Below are 26,803 nucleotides of genomic sequence, written 5' to 3'. Positions count from 1 at the left end.
AAGTAATAAGTCAAAATCTGTAATATTGAATTACAGGATTTTAAAAGTTAAACTGGAGAACAGATATCTGTTTCAAAACACCTGTGAAAGACGTTTCACACCTATAATGTATTTTTGGCATACATGTATATAACCCTCTGAATTTTATTGCAGCGCATTATAAATGTCCTAGTTTGCAGCAGAGAGGGTTCGGGTGATCCTGGCACAGTCAGGCTGGTAGAGTTCAGGGCCCTTGCCCCCTCTACACGCAGCCCAAACAACGAATGGGATTGCCTAGTCGGACCAACCAAGAACTGCCCGGAGAATATGTATGACTCCCCAACACTGCAGCCTTCTGCATTACCCAGAGTGTTGCGCTCTCCTGATCTGCGCCAAGAGATTAGGAGGTACCAAACCAAGGGCACCGACAACAATGGGGAGTCTGACGACAGTGCACTAGGGATGCAAGCGAGACATTTCAAAGGCGAGGTCCGCATGTTTAGCATGCTTTTTCCTTAATCTTGCCAGTCACGTTGCTCCCAAAAGGGACAAAAAAAATCATTGGCTCTATCAAAGAGGACAAGATCAGGTTTGTTGGCTGGAATTCTTCTCAGGCTGTATATTGGTATATTCCAAAGAAATTAAAAGGCATAATTTTAGAATTTCTCTTAAGCAAACCCAGAGGGAACTTACGTGTTCTCATTTACTTGTGCGATCGTAAGCAATACTATCATAATCAATGCTCATAATGGCATGTGCCATATTATATATAAGTCTTATGTGAATGTCATTTCAGATTTTGCTAAAACGGATGCCTGCGTATTTTTAGGAACGTTATGGTACAAGCAAATTGTTCTCATAATCATTATCAAGGAAAATCTTTGAGTTGTCCACAAATGTAAGCACTTAATATTTCCGCCTCTATGTACATTTGTAGATGGAATTGCGGCGTTAAGCAACAAATAAAACCAACACTTCATGCTTTACATGACAACCATTATTGGCATGAGTATATTTCTTTCGGTTTGACTGAGCATTCATGCCTATATATGGTCTTGAAAGCAATTACAATGGCACTCAACTCTTTGATTTGGCATGTGTTACCCTAAATACTAATGGGTATTTATGCACAGCGGGTTTTGTTTGGTTTTTGTTGTTGTTGTTTGTTGTGTTTTTTTGGGGTGGGGTTGTTTTTGCTTATTTGTTTGTTGTCGTTTTTTTGTTGTTGTTTTTTTGTTTTTTTTGCTTATTCAATTTCTTCATGAGTATCTGTCTGCAAGTAACTCAAAGTGAAGCGAGTTATGCTTGTTTTCAGATGTAGTTTCTTATTTTAAGCAATCGCGCGCAGCTTATCTGGAGACGTATCATTGCATTATTACATTGTACAGATAACGTCTCTCATTTCCATGATTCCACTACCCCGTGGATAATTGGGGGAAGTAATAATATAATGCCAAATAAGAGATCACACAAGCACATCGCACACGCAATGTACATTGATGTGAAGACGCACGTAAGTTCAGTGATACCTAAAGCATTATATTCATAGTAAAGCATTTTCGTAGCCTTTCCACATTCCATCAAATCAAACAGTTATTAAATATCATAAATACATGTTGATCGGCTGCACTGCAAGCATAAAAAATAACCGTGATTTTATGAAGGATCAAGGTATTGTGTCACATTTCAGAGACCCGTGGGGGCGGTGTGGTAGTCTAGTGGTTAAAGCGTTGGCTCGTCACGCCGAAGACCCGGGTTCGAATCCCCACATGGGTACAATGAGTGAAGCCCATTTCTGGTGTCCCCCGCCGTGATATTGCTGGAATATTGCTAAAAGCGGCGTAAAACCAAACTCAGTCAGTCAGTCAGTCAGTCAGTCAGGGACCCGTGAAGATCCGGGTTAGAATTGATCTTCAACAGCCCATGCTTGTCGTAACAGATCGGTTGGTCAGGTTTGCTGACTTGGTTGACACATGGGATTGTATCCCAATTGCGAAGATCAATGCCCATGTTGTTGATCACTGGATTGTCTGGCTACAGACCGCCTCCATATAGCTGGAATATTGATAAGTGCGGCGTAAAACAGCAACCAACCAAAAGATAAAGAGAACCCCTTGGACAAAGTACTATGACTATGTGTCCCAGTCCACCCAGCTGTGAATGGGTACCTCGTAAGGATGGGAAAGTCACATTAACTCGGTGCGCCTAGTGGCTGCAAGAGTTGTATGCTCCGCATGGAGTTGAGATTGATAATACATTGTGCCCTTTTGAGACTGACATCCAAGAAACAAAGCGCCTTTGAGCAGGTGATCTGGATATTGGCACTATATAATTTGCAGGATAACAAGGGCACCCCATCTTCGTTTTACTTCATTTTACATTATACCTGGGGAAAAACGACCGCGAATACATACAGACTGCTGATGCAGCGTTAAACACTCTGCCATCCTTAGAAATATGTGTGTTGAATTTATACAGTGCAGACATAACATGTGTTATAATTCCACGTAATGGATTTTGTAGTGTATCTTTGGTACAACATACGAGTCTTAACTCTATATTAAAAATCATTTCATTTTTATTCGTGGTTCTGTTTTCCTCAGCAAACCCAAGAACAAAATAAAGTATCGAACGATGTCTGCATGTTTATTTCTAGTCATAGCCAAAAGAAACCTTGGCATTTACGTACTCAAGTACACACACTAGCATATTAAAGAGTTCAGGCAGGAAATTGTTACTATTCAACAATCCTTTCTTCAAATATTGCTCATCAGTGCCTAGTGACAGAATTCAGTTCCTGACTATTTAAATGGTCCACACCCCCATTCCTCTCGGCCGTTGCCCAGGTTCACTCTGCAGGAGCAATCCTCGCCATTCATCGTCTCCGGTTGTACATTAGCTTGACATTGACCATCCTTGTAACACACTGCAGGCGAAAATATCAGCCTCATTAACAACATACACAACGTTGCTATACCCTACTGTACAACATCATAGTCACTGCAGGCGAGAATATTAGCCTCATTAACAACATAAGAAAGACCAATATTTATGCAAGTTATATTACCAGTATTACACAGTATCATAGAAGCTGAGAGTCTGAACATCAGATCAATTAACAACATATGAAATATTGATGTACATCTCATGATCACTGATATCCACGTAATCAAAAACATGTACGACATCATTGTTAATGAAGGCGAGAATATCAACCTTATTACAAAACAACATTGCTGTAGGTTCGTGTACAACTTCATAGTTATGCGGGAGAGAATTTCAGCATTTCGAACCACATACAAATAAAATCTTAACCTTGATGTACAACTTCATAATCACTGCAGGCGAGATTTTTAGCCTTTGTCACAGCATATTCAACAAATGAAGCCTACTATGCAACGTCTTTGTCATTGCAGGCTAGAAAATCAGATTCATTGGAACAGGTTAAGTGTCTTATTTCATTTGCCCTGGCCGTTTGAGCAAGGGGGAAAGAAAATATCACAGGAATGATTTGGTTCGTCAAGAATGTCCACATACCTTTCAGTGCATTCGGGTTCGCTCGGTTAATTCCGTTAACTACATGTATCTGTACTCACATGTTTGTGGTGGTTTAACCGAACCTCGGATACATATGTATTTCTTGCAGGTGTTGACGTTCAAGTGGGGCGGTCTGAAGCTGCGGATACAGACGCCCTCCGGAGTCGTGCAGTCTACAACGACATCATCGTATTATGCACTCGTATATGCATTATGTGTAATGAGTATGTGAGTTGGGTTTTAGCAATATCACGGCTGGGGACACCAGAAATGGGCTTAACACATTGTACCCATGTGGGGAATCGAACCCGGGCCTTCGGCGTGACGAGCGAACACTTTAACCACTGGGCTACCCCACTGCCCGCAACTGACCAGGAAAGATATAATAAACAATAAAAAGGTCATTCGATTTGTCTTAGGTATGTTTTCACCTTCAAAAAACGCGTACATAAAGAAAACTCAATCTGCGTATTATTTTAAGTCAAAAACAGTCAGATATAGTTCTGTTTTGCTTTATCGTGACAAGTGAATTAACCCTTTAAAAATATTTCAAATGTTGAACGGGAGTTATCAAATTTCATTGTTTGGAAGATAAAACATAATTGATTTGTGGTAAAAGGTATTCTTCCACGCTACCTTGCGAGTTCATTCCAGACCCGGGTTTGAACGCGTGTTTGCCACCGCCGATATCAGAACAAACAGCTGTTCCGCAGTCATTGCTGTAGTTATCTCCCTTGGCTTTGCAAGTCCCGTCTTCGGTTTTACAATCGCAAACTGCTGTAAGTATGAAGAATGAAAGCGTGTGGCTAAATTACTTCTTTAAGTTGCATTTAGAAGCTGGTATGATGAAGAGGAAGACTTTTTTGTAGATATACAACTTCTGTATTGCAATGTAGGTGATATTTCAGCGTGTGACTATAGTCACATCATTGTCGGAGTAAGCTTGAAGTCACTTACCTGGTACAACTGATGGGCAATCTGGAACCGTGAACATGGATAATTAAATTACAAACAGAACATATAATGCATTTAGCATCAACTCTCAGTAATGTTGCAGAACTACAGAATTACTCATTCAGCTCGCTTATGCTGATTCACACAATCAATCATTCAATCAATCAATCGATCGATCAATCGATCAATCCCTAAAATCGTTGAGCAACGTGTTACAATTATCAAATGGATAATATTTATATTAAAAATGGATATAACGCTTTTCCAGAGTCATGAAAATTTGCATTTATTGGGACCTGTACGACAGAATCGATAACATTGTCCAATCATCATAGTAAAGGACCTGTACGAATCTGAAGAAGAAACATTCCCTGGATGATAGGTTCAGCCTACCCTGTTTGATTTCCTGGAGTGGCTCCCCGGGTACCCGACACTTTAGAGTAGTGCAGGCATCTACCTGTCTCTCATACCCCACATCACGACACACGTCTCCGTCAGGGCAGGCTCCTAAATGCACAGGACGAGTCGATGAAGGCATCGATTTCAAAAAAGGCTCAATAGGGTAATTAAATTTTGCTCTTTTGAAGAGAGGGCATAGATAGATGTGCATAAATTCAGTGAGACATAATATACATGGATGTACATAGTGTCAGTGAAGACATGGTATACATAGATGTACATAGTGTCAGTGGAGACATATGGTATCCATAGATGTACACAGTTTCAATGAAGACATGGTATACATGGATGTACACAGTGTCAGTGAAGACATGGTATACATGGATGTACACAGTGGGAAGACATGGTATACATAGAGGTACACAGTTTCAATGAAGACATGGTATACATAGATGTACACAGTGGGAAGACATGGTATACATAGATATACACAGTGGGAAGACATGGTATACATGGATGTACACAGTGGGAAGACATGGTATACATAGATATACACAGTGGGAAGACATGGTATACATAGATGTACACAGTGGGAAGACATGGTATACATAGAGGTACACAGTTTCAATGAAGACATGGTATACATGGATGTACACAGTGTCAGTGAAGACATAGTGGGAAGATATGGTTTTCATGAATGTGCACACTGTCAATGAAAACAATCACGTCGATGAGAGGTACAGTATACCCTGTTTGATTTCCTGTAGTGGCTCCCCGGGTACCTGACATTTCAGAGTAATGCAGGGATCTACCCGTCTCTCATACCCCACGTCACGACACTCGTCTCCGTCAGGACAGGAAGCTGTTGAATACAACATGTATGCATGTAGCTGCAGAGGTTCGTGAAGACACTGATGTTCACCGGATCGATTGAGACTTGGTACACGTGAATGTGCATAGTATGTATCAGTGAAGACATGATATTGGTTATCGTTCTGTACACTCGTTTTCTTTGACAAGAAAATGCTCCATTCGTGCATTGTGCAGGTCAATTGCCTTCTTCCATATTGGAGTATACAATCCTGAGTCTAGCCTACCAGTGCTATCATGAAACTGCTCCCGACTACCTCAATGAGTTTGTAACCAAATATGTTCCACCAAAAGACTTACGATCAGCTGATCAACATCTATTGGTCATCCCAAGACGTAAACTAAAAGCCTTTGGTTTCCGCTCTTTTAGTTATGGACCCGTGAAGATCCGGGTTAGAATAGGTCTTCAGCAACCCATGCTTGCCACAAAAGGCGACTATGCTTGTCGTAAGAGGCGACTAACGGGATCGGGTGGTCAGGCTCGCTGACTTGGTTGACACATGTCATCGGTTCCCAATTGCGCAAATCGATGCTCATGCTGTTGATCACGGGATTGTCTGGTCCAGACTCGATTATTTACAGACCGCCACCATATAGCTGGAATATTGCTGAGTGCGGCGTAAAACTAAACTCACTTACTCACTCTTTTAGCCCCAACACTATGGAACCAGCTGCCACTCGAACTCAGACAAACAACATCCCTTGATTCCTTCAAATGTGCCTTAAAAACACTTCTCTTTAGAAAATACTACACTGACTAACAAACATATCCTCAAAGGATGCAAGGATTTTATGTACAAATGTTTTTGGTCTTGTAGCATCCCAATCAGCTTCATACGTAGCGCTTTGAGCATACATTCTTGTATTGAATCCAGCGGGGTGTAAATACAGATATTATTATTATTCAGCGAACCGAAACAAATCCACAATTTTAATAGTTGAGTTTGTATTGCTCAGCCACACGTGATGCGAGAAATAACAGCTACAACCACACGGAGAGTATACACGATCTGTAATAGTGAGTGAGTTTAGTTTTACGCCGCTTTCAGTAATATGGCTGCAATATTACTGTGGAGGACACCAGAAATGTTGGGAATCGAACTTTGGGTCTTTGGCGTGACAAGCGAACGCTTTAACATCTCGGCTACCCACCACCCAAACACTTATGGGGAGACATAAATAAGTACAAATACATATATCTGGTGAAAGATAGTTGAATGGTTGTTTTACGCCGCACTCCAATATTCTAGCTATATGGCGGCGCTTTGTAAACAATTGAGTCGGGAGCAGACAATCCAGCGATCAAACTCATGAGCCTCAGGTGGGATACGATTACAAGTGTCAACCAAGTCAGCGAGCCTGACCAACCGATCCCGTCACTTTCGACAAGCATGGGTTAGTGAAGATCAGTTCTCATTCGGATCTTCACGGGCGATCAAAGACTGAAAAAAGACGTGACAATGTTACCTTGTGGTTGTGGTGATAATGACGCCCCTACTCTCGTCCCATGGGGTCTCTTATGGTTGTATACGAAACACTTGTACTGTCGACATCCAACAGTCACCTCGTCCTTCATGGGCACACACGCCCCGTTGTACTCACAACCTAAAATATCACAAACCTCTCAGAATATGTCACATGATAATCATTCCTTTCCGTGACATCATTTGAGAGGATTCCATGTGTGAAGCGTTGCCAATGATTCAATATGTGTTTGTTTTTCACTTTGTTTGCTTCTTTGTTTAACGACCCATTCGACAATATTCATGCTTTATGACATCGGTCTTAAAATGATTGTCTAAACCGGACAATCCAGTGACTGAGTGAGTGAGTTTTAGTTTTACGCCGCTTTTAGCAATATTCCAGCAATATCACAGCTGGGGACAACATAAATGGGCTTCACACAGTGTGCCCATGTGAGGAATCTATTATTTAAAATCGACATGTAAAATAACTGTCTACCAACTACTCGGGTGTTTGACACGTACCGCTTTGACTCCAAAACACCTGGGGTCCACCCATGGTACACTTGAGGAACACACAGGGCTGTATATCGGGGACTGAAAACCGGGTATGACGATCGTAGGCAGTTCCATCAGCAAGGTAACATATCTGTTTGTCTTCACTTAGAGTGGCCGGAACGAAGACTGGAACACATAGGCTTATAATAGACAAATCAGGTTGTGAGATATTTATCAAGGTAAGATGCTTACATCTATTCATCAATTTGAGGTGACTATAGTTATTCATCAAGGTGAGATGTTTCAACTATTCTTCTAGGTGAGATTTCTATAGTTATTCATCAAGGTGAGGTAAGATGCTTACATCTTTTCATTAAGGTAAGGCAGCTAAATTGATTCTTCAATGTAAGGTGGCCATACTTATTCATCAAGGTAAGGTGGCTATAGTTATTCATCAAGGTGAGTGGCTATAAATAGTCATTAAGGTAAGGTGGCTATAGTTATTCATCAATGTAAGGTGGATATAGTTATTCATCAAGGTTAGGTGGCTACAATTATTCATCAAGGTAAAGTGGCTATAGTTATTCATCAAGGTGAGTGGCTATAATTAGTCATTAAGGTAAGGTGGCTATAGCTTTTCACCAAAGTAAGGTGGCTATAGTTATTCATCAAGGTGAGGTTACTATAGTTATTTATCAAGGTAAAGTGGCTATATTTATTCATCAAGGTGAGGTGGCTGTACTTATTCATCAAGGTGAGGTGGCTATAGTTATTCATCAAGGTAAGGTGGCTATAGTTATTCATAAAGGTGAGATGGCTATAGTTATTCATAAATTTGAGGTGGCTATAGTTATTCATAAAGGTGAGGTTACTATAGTTATTCATCAAGGTGAGGTGGCTATAGTTATTCATCAAGGTGGGAAGGCTATAGTTATTCATCAAGGTAAGGTGGCTATAGTTATTCATCAAGGTGGGAAGGCTATAGTTATTCATCAAGGTAAGGTGGCTAGAGTTATTCATCAAGGTAAAGTGGATATAGTTATTTATCAAGGTAAGGTGGCTAGAGTTATTCATCAAGGTAAGGTGGCTATAGTTATTCATCAAGGTGAGGTGGCTATAGTTATTCATCAAGGTAAGGTGGCTAGAGTTATTCATCAGGGTAAGGTGGCTATAGTTATTCATCGAGGTGAGGTGGCTATAGTTATTTATCAAGGTAAGGTGGCTATAGTTATTCATCAAGGTAAGGTGGCTATAGTTATTTATCAAGGTAAGTTGGCTATAGTTATTCATCAAGGTAAAGTGGCTATAGTTATTTATCAAGGTGAAGTGGCTATAGTTATTTATCAATGTAAAGTGCTATAGTTATTCATCAAGCTAAAGTGGCTATAGTTATTTATCACGGTGAGGTGGCTATAGTTATTTATCAAGGTGAGGTGGCTATAGTTATTCATCAAGGTAAGGTGGCTATAGTTATTCATCAAGGTGAAGTGGCTATAGTTATTTATCAAGGTGAGATGGCTATAGTTATTCATCAAGGTGAGGTGGCTATAGTTATTCATCAAGGTAAGGTGGCTATAGTTATTTATCAAGGTGAGGTGGCTATAGTTATTCATCAAGGTGAGGTGGCTATAGTTATTCATCAAGGTGAAGTGGCTATAGTTATTTATCAAGGTGAGTTTGCTATAGTTATTCATCAAGGTGAAGTGGCTATAGTAATTATCAAGGTGAGGTTGCTATAGTTATTCATCAAGGTGAAGTGGCTATAGTCATTATCAAGGTGAGGTTGCTATAGTTATTTATCAAGGTAAGGTGGATATAGTTATTTATCAAGGTGATGTGGCTTTAGTTATTCATCAAGGTAAGGTGGCTATAGTTATTCATCAAGGTAAAGTGGCTATAGTTATTTATCAAGGTGAGGTTGCTATAGTTATTCATCAAGGTAAGGTGGCTATAGTTATTCATCAAAGTAAAGTGGCTATAGTTCTTCATCAAGGTAAGGTGGGTATAGTTATTCATCAAGGTAAGGTGGCTATAGTTATTCATCAAGGTGAGGTTACTATAGTTATTCATCAAGGTGAATTGGTTATAGTTATTCATCAAGGTGAGGTTGCTATAGTTATTCATCAAGGTGAGGTGGCTATAGTTATTCATCAAGGTGAGATGGCTATAGTTATTCATCAAGGTGAGGTTGCTATAGTTATTCATCAAGGTAAGGTGGCTATAGTTATTCATCAAAGTAAAGTGGCTATAGTTCTTCATCAAGGTAAGGTGGGTATAGTTATTCATCAAGGTAAGGTGGCTATAGTTATTCATCAAGGTGAGGTTACTATAGTTATTCATCAAGGTGAGGTGGCTATAGTTATTCATCAAGGTGAGATGGCTATAGTTATTCATCAAGGTGAGGTTGTTATATTTATTTATCAAGGTGAGGTTGCTATAGTTATTCATTAATGTAAGGTGGCTATAGTTATTCATCAAGGCGAGGTTGCTATAGTTATTCATTAATGTAAGGTGGCTATAGTCATTCATCAAGGCGAGGTTGCTATAGTTATTCATTAATGTAAGGTGGCTATAGTTATTCATCAAGGCGAGGTTGTTATATTTATTTATCTAGGTGAGGTTGCTATAGTTATTCATTAATGTAAGGTGGCTATAGTTATTCATCAAGGCGAGGTTGCTATAGTTATTCATTAATGTAAGGTGGCTATAGTCATTCATCAAGGCGAGGTTGCTATAGTTATTCATTAATGTAAGGTGGCTATAGTCATTCATCAAGGCGAGGTTGCTATAGTTATTCATTAATGTAAGGTGGCTATAGTTATTCATCAAGGCGAGGTTGTTATATTTATTTATCTAGGTGAGGTTGCTATAGTTATTCATTAATGTAAGGTGGCTATAGTCATTTATCAAGGTGAGGTTGCTATAGTTATTCATTAATGTAAGGTGGCTATAGTTATTCATCAAGGTGAGGTTGTTATAGTTATTCATCAAGGTGAGGTTGTTATATTTATTTATCTAGGTGAGGTTGCTATAGTTATTCATTAATGTAAGGTGGCTATAGTCATTCATCAAGGCGAGGTTGCTATAGTTATTCATCAAGGTGGGAAGGCTATAGTTATTCATCAAGGTAAGGTAAGATTCTTATATATATTGATTAAGTAGAAATGGCTGAGTTACTTACGTCAAATTACTCAAGCAGCGAAGTAGGTTGTAGCTGTTTGTTGAGATTGGATGGTTTGCGTTTTTGCTTAGGATACATATTTCTAGCTATACAGCAAGGAACGAAGGTGATTCAGCCGCTATTTATCGATAGGAGATGATTCTTAGTTAGTAACGTCAGGTAGTTCAATGTGGCCGTTCATATCGCTCCGTGACATAAAGAAGCCGAATGTCATTTTCCGGAAACGAAGAACGAAGTTTCCTAGGTTCTGCCTCACTTAACGTCAATAATATCTTACCTTGACGTGAAAGTCTAAATACTAAGCGATTAGAATAAGTTTTGAAACTGTAACAATTACTTAAATATGCGAAATTCGTATGACTATAGATTCATGTCATGTCAGCATTCCAATTTCTAGTCTACTACCAGATAGAAATTGGGAAACTCACCATCCAATCGGCTCAGTTCAGGGGGATCCTGGCAGATTACACTCGTTGCCACGACAGCAACAAGCAAAGCTGCACACGTGGTGGGTACGCTCATTCTGAAATATACCCGTGCAGATCCGGGTTAGAATTGTTCAGCAATGAATGCTTGTCGTAAGAGGCGTCTAACGTGATAGGATGGTCATTCCATCGTATCCCAATTGATCGATGTTCATGCTGTTGATCACTGGGTTGCCTGGTGCAGACTCGATTATTTACAAACCGCCGCCATATAGCTTGAATATTGCTGAGTGCGGCGTTAAACAACAAACAAACAAAAAACATTCTGAAATATAGAAAATGAGAAACAATAACAAGAATTCACCTCCAAGGAGAAGATGAGCAAATCCGATACATGGGATTGCACCATTGAAACGTACATTGAAAGAAATACAATACAATACAATACAATACAATACAATACAATACAAAACAATACAATACAATACAAAGAACTTACATCTGGTTAGGTCAAAGAAACAATTCGCAAAGAAACTGTGATCGCATGTCAGTCGCCACTTACACAATGTTCAGTAAGCCTAACCGGGCGGTTGGGTAGGCTAGTGGTTAAAGCGTTCGCTCGTCAAACCGAATACTCGGATTCACACCCACACCACACACACACACATAGGTACAATGTGTGAAGCCCATTTATGGTGTCCCCCGCCGTGATATTGCTGGAATATTGCTAAAAGCGGGGTAAAACCAAACAGACTCGCTCACTCAGTAAGCTTAACCAGCCATTTCAGTGTAAGTCGCTTGTAAGTCACTTGTAACACTGTAAGGTCGACAAGCTAGTACGCAAGTTAGTCGCCTCTTATACAACGCAAGGCACTGATAATCATAGGTTCAAATTTAAGATTTGTTACACGTTTCACAAAGACAAACCCTTCCAGCGACCTCGTTCAGTTGGGACTTTCCTACATCTTATAATATTTCACACACATTCCTGGTTATTTCTGAAACAGTTTCTTCGAGACCAATAGAACAAGCTTCTAGACCGTTTTACATCACCTTAAATGGTCCGGTTCGTCTTCAATTTGTGGAGACAATTCCTGGTATACCTCGCTCTGACATTGCGTTAACATTGCCAGAAGCATCACAACTAACAAACCCCAAGAACTCACTTCTCACTCAGTCATGAAACTGACCAATGGAATTAATGATGAGGCGGTGCATATTATGTCATAAAGGCACATGAAAATAGCATGAAGTCATAATGTCATCAGACACTGTACGAAACATTCCTTCCTTCCTGAAATACAGTGGCGTTTAAAACGGAATCTTATCACAGCACAATTAAATATATGTGAAATGTCAAATATGAATTAAATATACTCTCCCCAAAAAGAAACGCATCATGAAAATAGCAATTTCATGTAGCAATGAATTAAAACGTGATTTATTTTACAAAAGGTTTTGCTCTGTTTATGAGTCCTATGTTTTGAAACATCACAACAAAACGCACCATCTGTAACATACCCGTATTTACCAGCATGATTTTCAATTTCGGCGTGTAGTGTCACAGAATACACAATTCACATGCAATGCACGTGAAAGTTGGGGATCAGATAGTCTCAATGATGGGTATAAAAGGTTGATCGCTGTCTGTCGATTATTCACTGTATTTGGAATATTGTTGACGAACGCAAAATGCCATGTCTATGTGAAGCCAACCGTCATATCGCCATTGGTTTGCTTGAAGCTGGCCAGTCTCAACGTACAGTTGCCCGACGCATGAATGTTCACCAAAGCACCATTTCACGGCTCTGGGAGAGATATCGCCGGCAGAATGCGGTAGCAGATGCCCCTCGTAGTGGGCGACCTCGAGCGACCAGTGCGGCGCAGGATCGCTACATCCGGGTACATCACCTGCGTCATCGAACAGCTACGGCGACCAGTACCACTCGACAAATACCCGGGTTGAGGAGGCTTTCTGCACAGACCGTCAGGAACAGGTTGAGAGAGGCTGGTTTACGTGCCAGAAGACCTTATTTTAGCCCTGTGCTTCGACAACAACATCGTCGACATCGAGTTCAATGGTGCACCAACGTTCAGGCCTGGAACCTACCGCATTGGCGTAGAATCTGGTTCAGTGATGAATCACGATTTCTATTGGAACGACGCGATGGCAGAATGCGGGTGTACAGACGTCAACGTGAACGTTTCGCCGACGCTTGCGTTCCCCAGGTGGACAGATTCGGCCGGGGCAGTGTTATTATGTGGGGAACGATCACCTGCCGTGGGAGAAGTGATTTGGCGATGATCCAGGGCAACCTGACAGCCTGTGACAACCTGTGATGAAATCCTACGCCCACACCTCCTTCCAATCATTGATCGCCAGAGGGAGTTGTTTCAACAGGACAATGCCAGGCCCCACACAGCACGTCACTCTAGAGACTTCCTCCAGAACCACATCATCAATGTGCTAGCCTGGCCCTCAAGATCACCGGACTTAAACCCGATCTAACATCTGTGGGATGCCCTGGACAGACGGGTGCGACGCCGTAACCCTCAGCCCCAGACACTTCAGCAACTCGCACAGGCACTACAGGCAGAGTGGGCTGCGATTGGGCAACACGTGATTCTGAGACTTATTCGTTCGATGCCGAGGCGATGCCGTGCAGTTCTGGATGCCCACGGTGGTCACACGAGGTATTGACTTCAGCGCTACTACACGTCTCCATGTGACACTCAAACTGACTTTCCTCGAGTTAGTGCCAAAGACGGATAAGTCTGCATTCCCAGTGTGCGATTTCGCTATATTTCATTGACTCATAAAGCCTACAAGATGTTTCAAACTAAACATAAAAATACAGTTGAAATTCCTATATGCGTTTCTTTTTTGGGAGAGTATACTTATAGACAAATTTACGTCAATAAGAATCTAATGTTTATCTTAATACTGACTGACTGAGTATGGTTTTACGCCGTTTTTAGCAATATTCCAGTAATATCACGGCGGGGGACACCAGCAATGGGCTTCACAAATTGTACCCATGTGGGGAATCGAACCCGGGCCTTCGACGTGAGGAGCGAACGCTTTAACCATTGGCTGCCCGACCGCCCCGTCTATCTTAATAACATCAGTATACAAAATACACAGAACTTGGGAGACCATCTCATACCTTCTTGAAGTATATGATGTTACAGAGTAACTTTACCTTAACACAATTGAATATATGTGAAATATCAAATGTAAATTAGATACTGAGTCTGGATAAAGGTTTATCAATAAGAACATAATTCCCTTCTAAATAGCGCCAGGACTATACCAAATACACAGAACTAGGGAGAACATCTCATACCTTCTTGAAGTATTTGATGTTACAGAGTAACTTTACCTTAGCACAGTTAAATATCTACGAAATATCAAATGTAAATTAGGTACTGAATTTGGATAAAGGTTTATCAATAAGAACATAATTCCCTTCTAAATAACTCCAGGACTATACCAAATACACAGAACTAGGGAGAACATCTCACCTTCCCAAGACCTTCAGAAGGACAAGTATCACCAGCTTGCTTGTTGCTGAGGGCCGTTGGTGAATAACAAGAGTATTGGTGGGAGAGTCTACTTACAAAGTACATTCATTCTTTGTACTTGTGCCTGATGCATGGACTATATCGAGTCATGCTCAATCTGTCACCAGCAGAACCCTGACTTTCTGTTCAAGATTTGTCTGGGTTATTGATGTATTGTCCAGAAGGTAATAACGAGCGGACTATTACAGGTTCACCAATACGAACTCTGAATAATATTATTCATCCGGAACTTCTAAGGTAGTAGGTTATTGTGGGCAAATAATGCTTCCTATTGACAGAGAATATGATCTATACGTCTATATTCCGGTCAACAAAATTTTATGGGTTTGAATTCCTGACCTGTATTTATTACCCTAGATCAGGTCGTTCATTTGTTATTCTCGGTCAGATCCGATAATGACCCTTTGGTATTTCAGATAAAGTCTGACAACTACATTTGGTTTGTTATCCTAGATCAGATCTGACAACGACATTTGTTTTCCCAGATCAAGCTTAATGACGACCGTTGTCTTGCTATCTTAATTTAAGGCAGACAACGACAGTTGGTTTGTTATCCAAGATCAGAACTAACAATGACCGGATCTGACAACGAACTTTGGTTTTTTTCCTGATCGAACTTGATAACGACCTTTGCCTTGCTATCCCAGATTAAGCCTGACGACGACCTTTTGGTTGGTTATCCAAGAGTGGACCTGACAACAAACTTTGGTTTCTTTTCCCAGATCAAGCTTGATAAAGACGTTTGCCTTTTTATCCTAGATTATACCTGACAACGACCATTGCCTTCTTATCCAAGATCGGATCTGACAATGACATTTGGTTTCTTTTCCCAAATCAAGCTAAATAGGGATCTTTGCCTTGTTGTCCTAGATTAAACCTGACAACGACTTTTGCATTATTATCCTAGATTGAGCCTGACAACGACCATTGCCTTGTTATCCAAGATCGGATCTGACAATGACATTTGGTTTCTTTTCCGGGATCAAGCTTAATAGCGATCTTTGCCTTGTTGTCCTAGATTAAACCTGACAACGACCTTTCGTTTGTCGTCCTTGATTGAGCCTGACAACGGCCATTGCTTTGTTATCCAAGATCAGATCTGGCAATGATAGGTTTGTTATCCTATAGTAAGGCAGACAACGCCCTTGTTTTCCTATCCAGGATCAAACTGACAATGGACTGATCTGACAACGAACTTTGGTTTCTTTTTCCCTGATCAAGCTTGATAACGACATTTGCCTTGTTATCCCAGATTAAACCTGAAAACGGCCTTTGGTTGGTTATCCTAGATTAAACCTGACAACGAGCTTTGCCTTCTTATCCCAGATTAAGCCTGACAACGAGCTTTCATTTGTCATCCTAGACTGAGCCTGACAACGAGCTTTGCCTTGTCATCCTAGATTAAACCTGACAACGACATTTGCCTTCTTATCCTAGATTAAACCTGACAACGAGCTTTCATTTGTCATCCTAGACTGAGCCTGACAACGAGCTTTGCCTTGTCATCCTAGACTAAACCTGACAACGACATTTGCCTTCTTATCCCAGATTAAGCCTGACAACGATCTTTCATTTGTCATCCTAGACTGAGCCTGACAACGAGCTTTGCCTTGTTATCCTAGACTAAACCTGACAACGACATTTGCCTTCTTATCCCAGATTAAGCCTGACAACGATCTTTCATTTGTCATCCTAGACTGAGCCTGACAACGAGCTTTGCCTTGTTATCCTAGATTAAACCTGAAAACGGCCTTTGGTTGGTTATCCTAGATTAAACCTGACAACGACATTTGCCTTGTTATCCAAGATTAAACCTGAAAACGGCCTTTGGTTGGTTATCCTAGATTAAACCTGACAACGATCTTTGCCTTGTAATCCCAGATTAAACCTGACAACGAGCTTTCATTTGTCATCCTAGACTGAGCCTGACAACGAGCTTTGCCTTGTTATCCTAGATTAAACCTGACAACGACATTTGCCTTCTTATCCCAGATTAAGCCTGACAACGATCTTTCATTTGTCATCCTAGACTGAGCCTGACAACTATCTTTCATTTGTCATCCTAGACTGAGCCTGACAACGATCTTTCATTTGTCATCCTAGACTGAGCCTGACAACGAGCTTTCATTTGTCATCCTAGACTGAGCCTGACAACGAGCTTTGCCTTGTTATCCTAGATTAAACCTGACAACGACATTTGCCTTCTTATCCCAGATTAAGCCTGACAACGATCTTTCATTTGTCATCCTAGACTGAGCCTGACAACGAGCTTTGCCTTGTTATCCTAGATTAAACCTGACAACGATCTTTCATTTGTCATCCTAGACTGAGCCTGACAACGAGCTTTGCCTTGTAATCCTAGATTAAACCTGACAACGACATTTGCCTTCTTATCCCAGATTAAGCCTGACAACGAGCTTTCATTTGTCATCCTAGATTGAGCCTGACAACGGCCATTACGATCTAACAATGACATTTGGTTTCTTTTCCAAGATTAAGCTCGATAGCAATATTTGCCATATTGTCCTAGATTAAACCTGACAACGACCTTAAGTTTGCTTTCCTAGATTAAGCCTGACAAAAACCTTCGGGTTGTTATCCAGATCAAGCCTGAAAACGACCTCAGGTTTATTATCAAAGATAAAACTGCATGACGCCTTTTCACGTGTTTTTTTTAACCCTGATCAAACCAACCTTATTGTGATCGATCGAATAACATCATGCTAAGAACGTAGCACTATGTCATTCGTAAGCCTATGGTAAGGCATAGAGTTACGATAGGTCGTAACGTTACGATCGCTTTGTGGATCGGGATGCAGATGTGTCCTGATAACGACATTTGGTTTTTCATCCTGGCAATCACATCTGGCAAAGACATTTGATATGTTATCCAAAATCAGATCTGACGTTTGTTATCCTAGATCATATCTGATAACAACATTTGGTTTGTTATCCTAGATCAGATCTGATAACAGCATTTGGTTTGTTATGCTAGATCATATCTGATAACAACATTTGGTTTGTTATGCTAGATCATATCTGACAACGACATTTGGTTTGTTATCCTAGATCAGATCTGATAACAACATTTGACTTGTTATCCTAGATCATATCTGATAACGACATTTGGTTTGTTATGCTAGAGCATATCTGATAACAACATTTGGTTTGTTATGCTAGATCATATCTGACAACGACATTTGGTTTGTTATCCTAGATCAGATCTGATAACAACATTTGGTTTGTTATGCTAGATAATATCTGATAACGACATTTGGTTTGTTATGCTAGATCATATCTGACAACGACATTTGGTTTGTTATCCTAGCTCAGATCTGATAACGACATTTGGTTTGTTATGCTAGATCATATCTGATATCGACATTTGGTTTGTTATGCTAGATCATATCTGATTACAACATTTGGTTTGTTATGCTAGATCATATCTGATAACGACATTTGGTTTGTTGTCCTAGATCAGATCTGACAACGAAAGTTAGTTTGTTATCCTATATCAGATCTGACAACGACAGTTAGTTTGTTATCCTATATCAGATCTGACAACGACAGTTAGTTTGTTATCCTATATCAGATCTGACAACGACATTTGAATTCCAGGATATTTCATGGATTTTAGCTTCCTTATTCTTTCCCCAACAAGGTTTCGGGATCATTACAGATCATCGTGTGAAGTGACAGTTGACACTATGACATCACAATCCACAAGGAAGAGTACAGCATAAGTGAAGATGAAAACTTGAACTGTTAATTACATAATGATGATTGATTCGTGCTAGATAATAGACTTGAAACTTGAATTGTTAATACACAATCATTGCTAATTACATAATGGTTGCTAATTACACAATGATTGCTATTACACAATGATTACTTGATAGTAGGCTTTTCAAAATGAATGGATAATAGGCTTCGCATTTATCAAAAGTTATTCAAAAGGTCCCACGTGCTTGGCAGGTAGACACCTTGATCACGATTCATTGTCGGGTTATGTTTTCTTATTTCCACAGCCTCCTGTAGTTTTCTCCAACCCCAGTCGTTGTTATTGCTCGAAAGCACCCTGATGTCAGTTCACATGATGACATGAATTGGGTTATTTGCCTTGTGCTCCGATATTGCTGACTTATCATTTTGTTTACATACTGACGACCAACACGGGTGTTGATGGGCCTGAGTGTCTCGCCAATATATTGATCGCCACAGCGGCATAGTATTTGGTATATACATCCTCTAGGGTTGGGACTTCCATTGCTAGATTAAATGCCGCTAAAAGACATCAGACGACATTTTGTTTGTTATCCAAGATCAGATCTGATAACGACATTTTGTTTGTTATCCAAGATCGGATCTGACATCGACAATTGGTTTGTTATCCAAGATCAGATCTGACATCGACAATTGGTTTGTTATCCTACATAAGATCTGATAACGACATTTTGTTTGTTATCCAAGATCAGATCTGACATCGACAATTGGTTTGTTATCCAAGATCAGATCTGACATCGACAATTGGTTTGTTATCCAAGATCAGATTTAATAACGGCCTTTTGGGTTGTTATCCTACATCAAGACTGATGTACACCATACCACTCCACCATGCCGGAAGCTTTTTGAAAATGAGCATTGTCGTTAGAAATGGGAATGTGAATATTTTAGGTTTGCTTCAGTTTATGTCATCGGTTGCGTGAGTGAGTCAGTTTTATGCCGCTTTTAGCAATATTCCAGCAATATCACGGCGAGGGACACCAGAAACCCGGATCTTCGGCGTAAGGAGCGAACGCTTTAACCGCTAGGCTACCCCACCGTCCCCTCTCATCGGTTGCGCTTCCGAGAGCTAGCATGAGTTAGAAAAGGTAAAGTTTATGTTATTAAGACAAGTGTTGTTATTAGGCTAATTGTATACATGTCTTTTTCCCCATCTCCCACCTGCCATGAATTATGTCGATGTGAAATAATAAAAACTAATCTATCTCAGGCTTCTGCTCCTCTGTGAACATTTATTTCCAGATGTGTGAGTGAGTTTATTTTATGCCTCTTTTAGCAATATTACAGCAATACCAGGGCGGAGGACAACAGAAATGGGGAATCGAACCCGGGTCTTCTGCGTTACGAGCGAACGCTCCATCCACTAGGCTACTTCACTGCGCATGCCTAGATGTGATACACATAATTAGATATACCCTTAACCATGAACACGCTTAAGAAACACAGATCACCTTGTCCTTGGTCTATCTACGATTATCAAAAATGGTTTCCAAAGAAAACCGGACTGATCTGCATCAAGAATCAATTCAAAAATTATTTTTGCAAAATATGTTGCAAAAAAAACCATGTCTCTTATTGTATTTTTAAAATATGTGTTATCCTTTTTCAGTGGTATTGCTGGTTGCGGGTGGACATTAGAAACACATAAAATGTCGATGATGAGAAGCGTCTCGACTCAACTTTGACATCTGCCTTTGAATGGATGACATTGAAACATGATGGGGAATGAAAGAAAAAATAGCAAGAGTTGTCTCCCTTTGACCATGCTCAAGATCGCCACCCTCGGCTATAACCCAGCAACCTGATGGCGGCCAGTAAATATTCAACTGACACTCAGTCAAGCCTTGATCCCCCGATCCTTGTTGGTACCTCTTACGTCCAGTGTAACTTGTGTGGGATCCCACTATTTATTTGAGTGGTATAGATTGTCACCAAGAAACTCCAATGATGTGGCAAAAAGATTATTAGAGTCCATTAAATCAAAAACCTCAAAGGTCTCGAAATGTTTTAAAGGTATCTGCGCTGTTAAAGCAGTTTTAAACAGAACATATAATCCAAGTAGAGATCGCATTTAATGTATTACTTTGCCTGACGAATAAGCAAACACTTGAAAATCAATAAGTTCGGAATTGCGTTGTGAATATTTTACGTACGCTTCCATTAATTTATCACCTGGCACAAATACTCTAGATTACACTGGATTAACTGGTCCAGAGAGAGTGAGTGAGTGAGTATGGTTTACGCCGCTTTTAGCAATATTCCAACAATATCACATCGGGGGACACCAGAAATGGGCTTCACAAGTTGTAACCATGGGTGGAATCGAACCCGGGTCTCTCTGGTCAAGAGTGAGTGAGTGAGTGATATTCCAGCAATATCACGGAGGGGGGACACCAGAAATGGGCTTCACACATTGTACCCATGTGGGGAATCGAACCCTGGTCTTCGGCGTGATGATCCAACGCTTTAACCACTGGGCTACCCCACCCGCCCCTCTGGTCAAAGACACGATTATACTATATATTATATAGGAAATACTGCGACGTTCAACAACAGACATCTCTTCAGATTTCCAATATTGGTTTCAATATTTCTATTTAATTTATCCACGGTTGATGGAAAAAGAAGCAAAGAAAACAGTGACGGGGATGTGAAATGGGGAATAACGTGGGGTTCAAGATGCTTTCATTTTTATAGCGACGTACATGAAAGTATGTGTCTGTGTGTGCCAGGTTTATAGTGCTGTGTTTGTCTCCACGCGTGACGATCTGGGTTAGAATTGGTCTTCAGCAGCCCATACTTGTCTCCACCCGTGAACATCCGGGTTAGAATTAGTCTTCAGCAACTCATATTTGTCTCAATCCGTGAACATCCGGGTTAGAATTGGTCTTCAGCAACCCATACTTGTCTCCACCCGTGAACATCCGGGTTAGAATTGGCCTTCAGCAACCCATACCTGTTTCAATCCGTGAACATGCGGGTTACAATTGGCCTGTGGCTTGCCTTCAGCTTGCTAGAATTGCAGAAACCCATGCGTGTCTCCAATCACTTAGAATTGGTCTTCAGCAACCCGTTCTTCCCGAAAAGGGGCACTTTAGGTGGTCAGACTCATTTTACTTGGATGATACATTGTATCGGAATTGCGTAGATCGATGCTCATGATGTCAATCACGGGATTGCAACTTGTAACCGTCATATTCCCAAAGCAGATGACGTGACTCACTCCGAATACCCTCCACTCAGCTTATGTTGTTTTTCGTGTTTTATCCAAGTGAGTTTATCTTTCATTTCAGCATCCTAGTAATTACTGTAGTGAACATGCAAGGGTAAAACCAGCCTTTCACTTAGACTGCAGTCTCGAATCAACCTGTTTCAACAAATCAATGTAAGTTCATTCCGGGAAGGGGCCGTTGGGTAGCCTAGTGGTTAAAGCGTCCGCTCGTCGCGGACGTATAAATATCTGAGCAAATTAGTCGGATTTAACCTACTTGTTTCATTTTAAAAAATGATTCATGCCATCACGTGTGAGGAGGGTCCGAAGTGCGGATTTTGTATTGTATTTTGTATTGTCATAATGAAAGAAGTGTCCGTAAAATCAGGGAATACTTCCAGTGAGTAACTTTTGTCGCCGGCCTCGCCACAAATCGATCTTTTCCAGGCAAGTATCGTGAATGAATTATTCTGGTAGTGGAAGAGTAGTAGTAGTAGTAGAAGTAGTAGTAGTAGTAGTAGTAGTAGTAGTAGTAGTAGTAGTGGCTGTAGTAGTAGTACTTGTAGTAGTAGTAGGAGTAGTAGTAGTAGTAGTGCCTGTTGTAGTAGTAGCCGTAGAGATAGTGGTGGTAGTGGTAGTAGAAGTAGTAGTAGTAGTAATCGTAATGATAGCTGTAGTAATCTTAATGGTAGTAGTAGTAGTAGTAGTAGTAGTAGTAGTAGCAACAGCAGCAGCAGTAGTAGTAGTAGTACTTGTAGTAGTAGTAGTGGTTGTATTAGAAAATAACAGAAACAAGTAGTAGAAACAAGACACTTAGCACTCGATTTCAAGTTCGATAGCTAAAAGATAACAAAGCATAAATGATCAACATAAACGGTTTTGTAAACATCAATATTTTGTGCAAACAGTCTAAACAATACAATGCACGATGAATCAAATATGGCTGGTAATCTCCATGTGGGGTACACAAAACAGTTTTTCAATACATGTCCGTAGGTGGTGTTATGCGTCACCCTAGTGCAGGCAAACACTCTGCTACGCACTGAATTCATCAGTCGCCTGATGACGTCACGTGGGATGCGTTGCCATTCTTAGTGGAGGGTCGCTATGAGTTCTTCCTGGGTGTTTGGAGGTTGTTGTTGCCGTCGACTTTGTCTGTCCATGATATCCCAAAGGTACGCTATTGGATTAAGGTATGTAGAGTAAATTGGCCAAGGTAACGCATGAACGTTGTTGACGTTAAGGACGTTTTGCACGACGTTAGCAGTTTGAGGCCAGGCATTGTCGTGTTGGAACATGATACCCTGTAGCTGTTGACGAAGGAATGGAAGCACGACATGGCGCAGGACCTCATCTCTGTAGCGTACGGCATTCAAGCTCCTATCACTGATGACTAATGGCGTCCTTTTGTCACCAAAAATACCTCCCCTGAACATGGCACTCCTACCGCAACAACGGACAGTGCGTTCTCCTCTTCGACGATAAGTGCGTTGTCTGCCATCAGAATGGAACATGCAGAGCCTTCTCTCGTCGGTGAAGAGGACGCGCTGCTAATTATGACGTTGCCAACGTCTCACTGTTCTCTCAAGTTTGCTACTGTTTGTCTGCTGACCATCACTGAACCAGACTCGCCTCCAGTTTCTAAGGTTCCAGTTCCGGACTCTACGACACCACCGTCGATGGCAGTCTCACAAAACAGGGGCGACAACTGGCCTTCTTGGTGGAATCCCTACTTCACACAATCGATTCCTGACAGTTTGGTCGGAAATTCTTCTCAAACCAGGGATGCCTTGTGCAGTCTCCACGGCTGTGGCAAGATGATGAAGGAAGTGAGCAACCCGGATGTAGCGGTCCTGGACTTGGGTGGTAACTCTTGGACGACCGCTTCTCGGGCCATCTTGGGTGGAATTGGTCGACAGGAAACGATCCCAAAGGAGAGATATCGTGCTCTGATGAACGTTGAAATGTCGGGCAACTGCAGGCTGCGACTCCCCAGCTTCAAGGCGACCTATGGCGATGTTTCGATTGTAGGCACTTTCCCCTTTCCCAGGCAAAAACGATTGACAAAATTAAAAACAACGTTTGCCTTTTCATAGTGATCGATACCGCATGCTTTTCCGTTTATTTACACGTGCATTTTGCCTGTTTTCCTGGTGACGTTTTGTCGAATATTTCTTCAAACGCTTCTAAAACAAGGGAAAAGTTACAATCGCCGCGTTTTGGCGCTGAAGCTGTTTACAAAAACACAAGGATGACGTTTTGGTAAGGAATAGTATATTTGTATTGTTTTTGCCGCAGCTACACGAGTCAACTATTTTCAAAATCACGAATGCATTTCTCTTTTCTTTTCTTTTTTCTTTTTTGTGTGTGTGTGTGTGTGTGTGGGGGGGGGGGGGGTAAGAGTGTCTATCTCTCTAGACAGTCTCCCAAAACTATGCTGTACATTTGACTAAACAATCATCCAAACAGTCACTACAGAATCACCACAACAATACTATACAGCTGTATATACAATCACTAAATCAATTCTGTACATCTTCCCACACAATCATCCAAACAATCCCATACATCTCACAACACAATCACTAGAACTATCCCACGCATTTTACTAAAACATTACAGAACAATAGTATGCATTTCAATACACACTCACCCAAACAATAGTGTGAATCACACTACACAACCACCAGAACAACCCCATGCACGTCGCACCGTGACGATCCGGGTTAGAATTGATCTTCAGTGACCCATGCTATATTCCAGCTGTATGGTGGCTGTCTGTAAATATTCGTGTCTGGACCATCGATCGATGCTGCTGGGACACGATAAAATGACAGACAATAGTTTACTAATGTCTCATAATCATAATCTCATAATGTACATATACTATCCACAAAAAGAAACGCATAAGCGTTTTGTAGTTTTAAAAATCTATTAATTACCAATTGTGTTCAAACAATCGTCCAAATATGTAACAGAAGTGTTGATAACATGATTTTACACAATTGCACAAGTGAAAAATCGACTTTACCGGAAAATGTTGATTTTGATGAGATTTCTAACAAGAATTAAAAAGCCATCACCACAACGCAACAGAAATCACCTTCCAGTTGAAATTGTGCAGCAAAGAGCATGCGCTGTCTGGCTATGAAATATCCAGGTTACCTTCGATAATCGGCATCCGTTTTGAAAAAAATTCAAGGTCAAATCACTACGCCACGTCTTGACGCTGCGACACGGAACATCACCATAGAAAGAATGCACGCTGGAGATTACCAATTTTCTGTTGCCAGGCGTCTGAATGTTAGTCTGAGCACGATATCACGGCTTGCAGCTCGTTACCCAAGATCGGTACATCCGGGTACTACTTTTGCGTGATCGTACTGCCACGGGGGTGAGCACAGCAGCCAGGGTGTCTGGGCTTAGGAGGACATCCGGTTGTATAGACATTACCTTCTTCTAAACTGATGTAAAAATTCATGTACTAAAGTCTATTTATGGACGAGTTATGCATGTTTGAAAATACAACATTTTCGCAACAGATTTCTAGGTTATGCCGTTTCTTTTTTGGAATAGTACAATTGAAAAAGGTATATATACACACATAAACAAATCGTAGAGAACCATTCTCAATAATTATGAGAGGCAAAATAATATCACAACAGTAAAGCACCATAAGAAAAATATATATTATCCATATGAAAGATGCTTCCTTCGACTTAGTATTAAATAGCAGCTTTTGGCACGGTTGATATGTGTCAACCAAGTTAACGAGCCTGACCACCCGATCCCGTTAGTCGCATCTTACGACAAGCATGGGTTACTGAATTCTAATCAATTCTACCCGGATTCTTCACGGGTCACTGTATATTCCTTTTGATAAATACTTGACAGAAAAAAACAACATGGAGATTATTCTTGATTACCATGGATAATGTCATTGACTTTTCATGACGTAATAGATGACGCCAGGTCAGTCTTTATTTTACAGTATTGATAAACACTATATGCTTGACGGTATGTTCTTTTAACAAAGGTCCCAAAGAGCGTCACGCGGTTCTTGTTTAAAACATTTTTCTCAAGGTTACAATACTCAAGACCTCAGAAAAACATTCAAACCACTCACAAATATAACATCAAATACACAATACCATTTTAGAAAGTGGTCAAATGTAACGTATGTTATATTTGGGATTACACTTTCTTAGTTGTGGAAGCCGCGGTGGCTGAGCGGTCTAGGCGTCTGACTATGTGTGCTGGCGATTAGGTGCCTGACTCTGAGGGTGTGGGTTCTAATCCCGGATGGGACTCAACCCCAAAAGTACTAGAATCTGTACTTTACTAAGAACGTGTAATCCCAAATATAACATACGTTAAAATTAACATCGGTGATTAAATGGTGTCACAATTCCCTATTTTGACTTGTACTATATCTTCCGGGGTATTTGTCTGGTGAAGTCTTGACTTACCCGTGCGTGTGTTTGTCAGGATGGTTCATTCCTTGTCTGACTACTCCCAGTTTGACTACCCGTCTAATATACAATATGTTCCAGTCGAGTGGTTTTTAATTACTAGCTCTCTCCCCTCCATCAGGTTGACTGTTCCACCAACACTTATAAACAATTATAGCTGTCCCAGATTCATAAATATTTATTCAGTTAAGTACATAGGTCATTGTTGTGGAAGAGTTCAAGTATACACATATACCGAGTTACACAATATATCATATACCCAACACAGCAAGTGAATTATGAAGTTATTGTGCTGGATTGTCGAGCCCGTGATTGTGCTCTCCAGTAACTGTGCTGGTGAAATCTCCAATTGTTGACAATTTGCTTCCACATCTTGGAACAACACCCTTTCAGTATTCCACACTACCAGACCGAAATCCTGCATGCAGCACTAGTCGCCTCCTCTC

At 40.7% G+C, this 26,803-nt stretch overlaps 1 protein-coding gene across 4 annotated transcripts; it reads right to left on the bottom strand.

Annotated features, from left to right (window-relative positions):
* Positions 1 to 2,539: 2,539 nt before the first annotated feature.
* Positions 2,540 to 26,452, bottom strand: LOC124256815. 4 transcript variants are annotated; one of them, XM_046690779.1, is made up of 10 exons: positions 26,355 to 26,451; positions 11,310 to 11,404; positions 7,728 to 7,886; positions 7,207 to 7,344; positions 5,618 to 5,731; positions 4,864 to 4,977; positions 4,474 to 4,494; positions 4,153 to 4,293; positions 3,576 to 3,689; positions 2,540 to 2,905 (listed from the first exon to the last, which is right to left on the bottom strand). In XM_046690779.1, the coding sequence occupies exons 1-10, from the start codon at positions 26,381 to 26,383 to the stop codon at positions 2,781 to 2,783; spliced, it is 1,050 nt and encodes a 349-aa protein (XP_046546735.1). In that variant the 5' UTR covers positions 26,384 to 26,451; the 3' UTR covers positions 2,540 to 2,780. The 4 variants fall into 4 exon arrangements, with proteins under 4 accessions (XP_046546735.1, XP_046546736.1, XP_046546737.1 ...); XM_046690780.1 differs by lacking the exon at positions 26,355 to 26,451 and adding an exon at positions 25,051 to 25,097; XM_046690781.1 differs by lacking the exon at positions 26,355 to 26,451 and adding an exon at positions 24,539 to 24,651.
* Between the last annotated feature and the right edge of the window lie 351 nt (positions 26,453 to 26,803).

This window comes from Haliotis rubra, unplaced genomic scaffold, assembly GCF_003918875.1.
Source record: "Haliotis rubra isolate DU_JTF1 unplaced genomic scaffold, ASM391887v1 Scf64, whole genome shotgun sequence".
Lineage (NCBI taxonomy): Eukaryota > Metazoa > Mollusca > Gastropoda > Lepetellida > Haliotidae > Haliotis > Haliotis rubra.
Note: the sequence above shows the minus strand (reverse complement) of the source record. Positions and strands in the feature narration are given on the sequence as shown.

Excerpts from the sequence above, each read along its gene's own strand:
- LOC124256815 (XM_046690779.1), bottom strand. The coding sequence starts at position 26,383 with ATGAACCATCCTGACAAACACACGCACGG. Across the intron at positions 11,405-26,354 it reads CCTGACAAACACACGCACGG|AATGAGCGTACCCACCACGT; the intron begins GTAAGTCAAGAC and ends GGTATATTTCAG. Across the intron at positions 2,906-3,575 it reads GGTTAAACCACCACAAACAT|TGTGTTACAAGGATGGTCAA; the intron begins GTGAGTACAGAT and ends TTTCGCCTGCAG.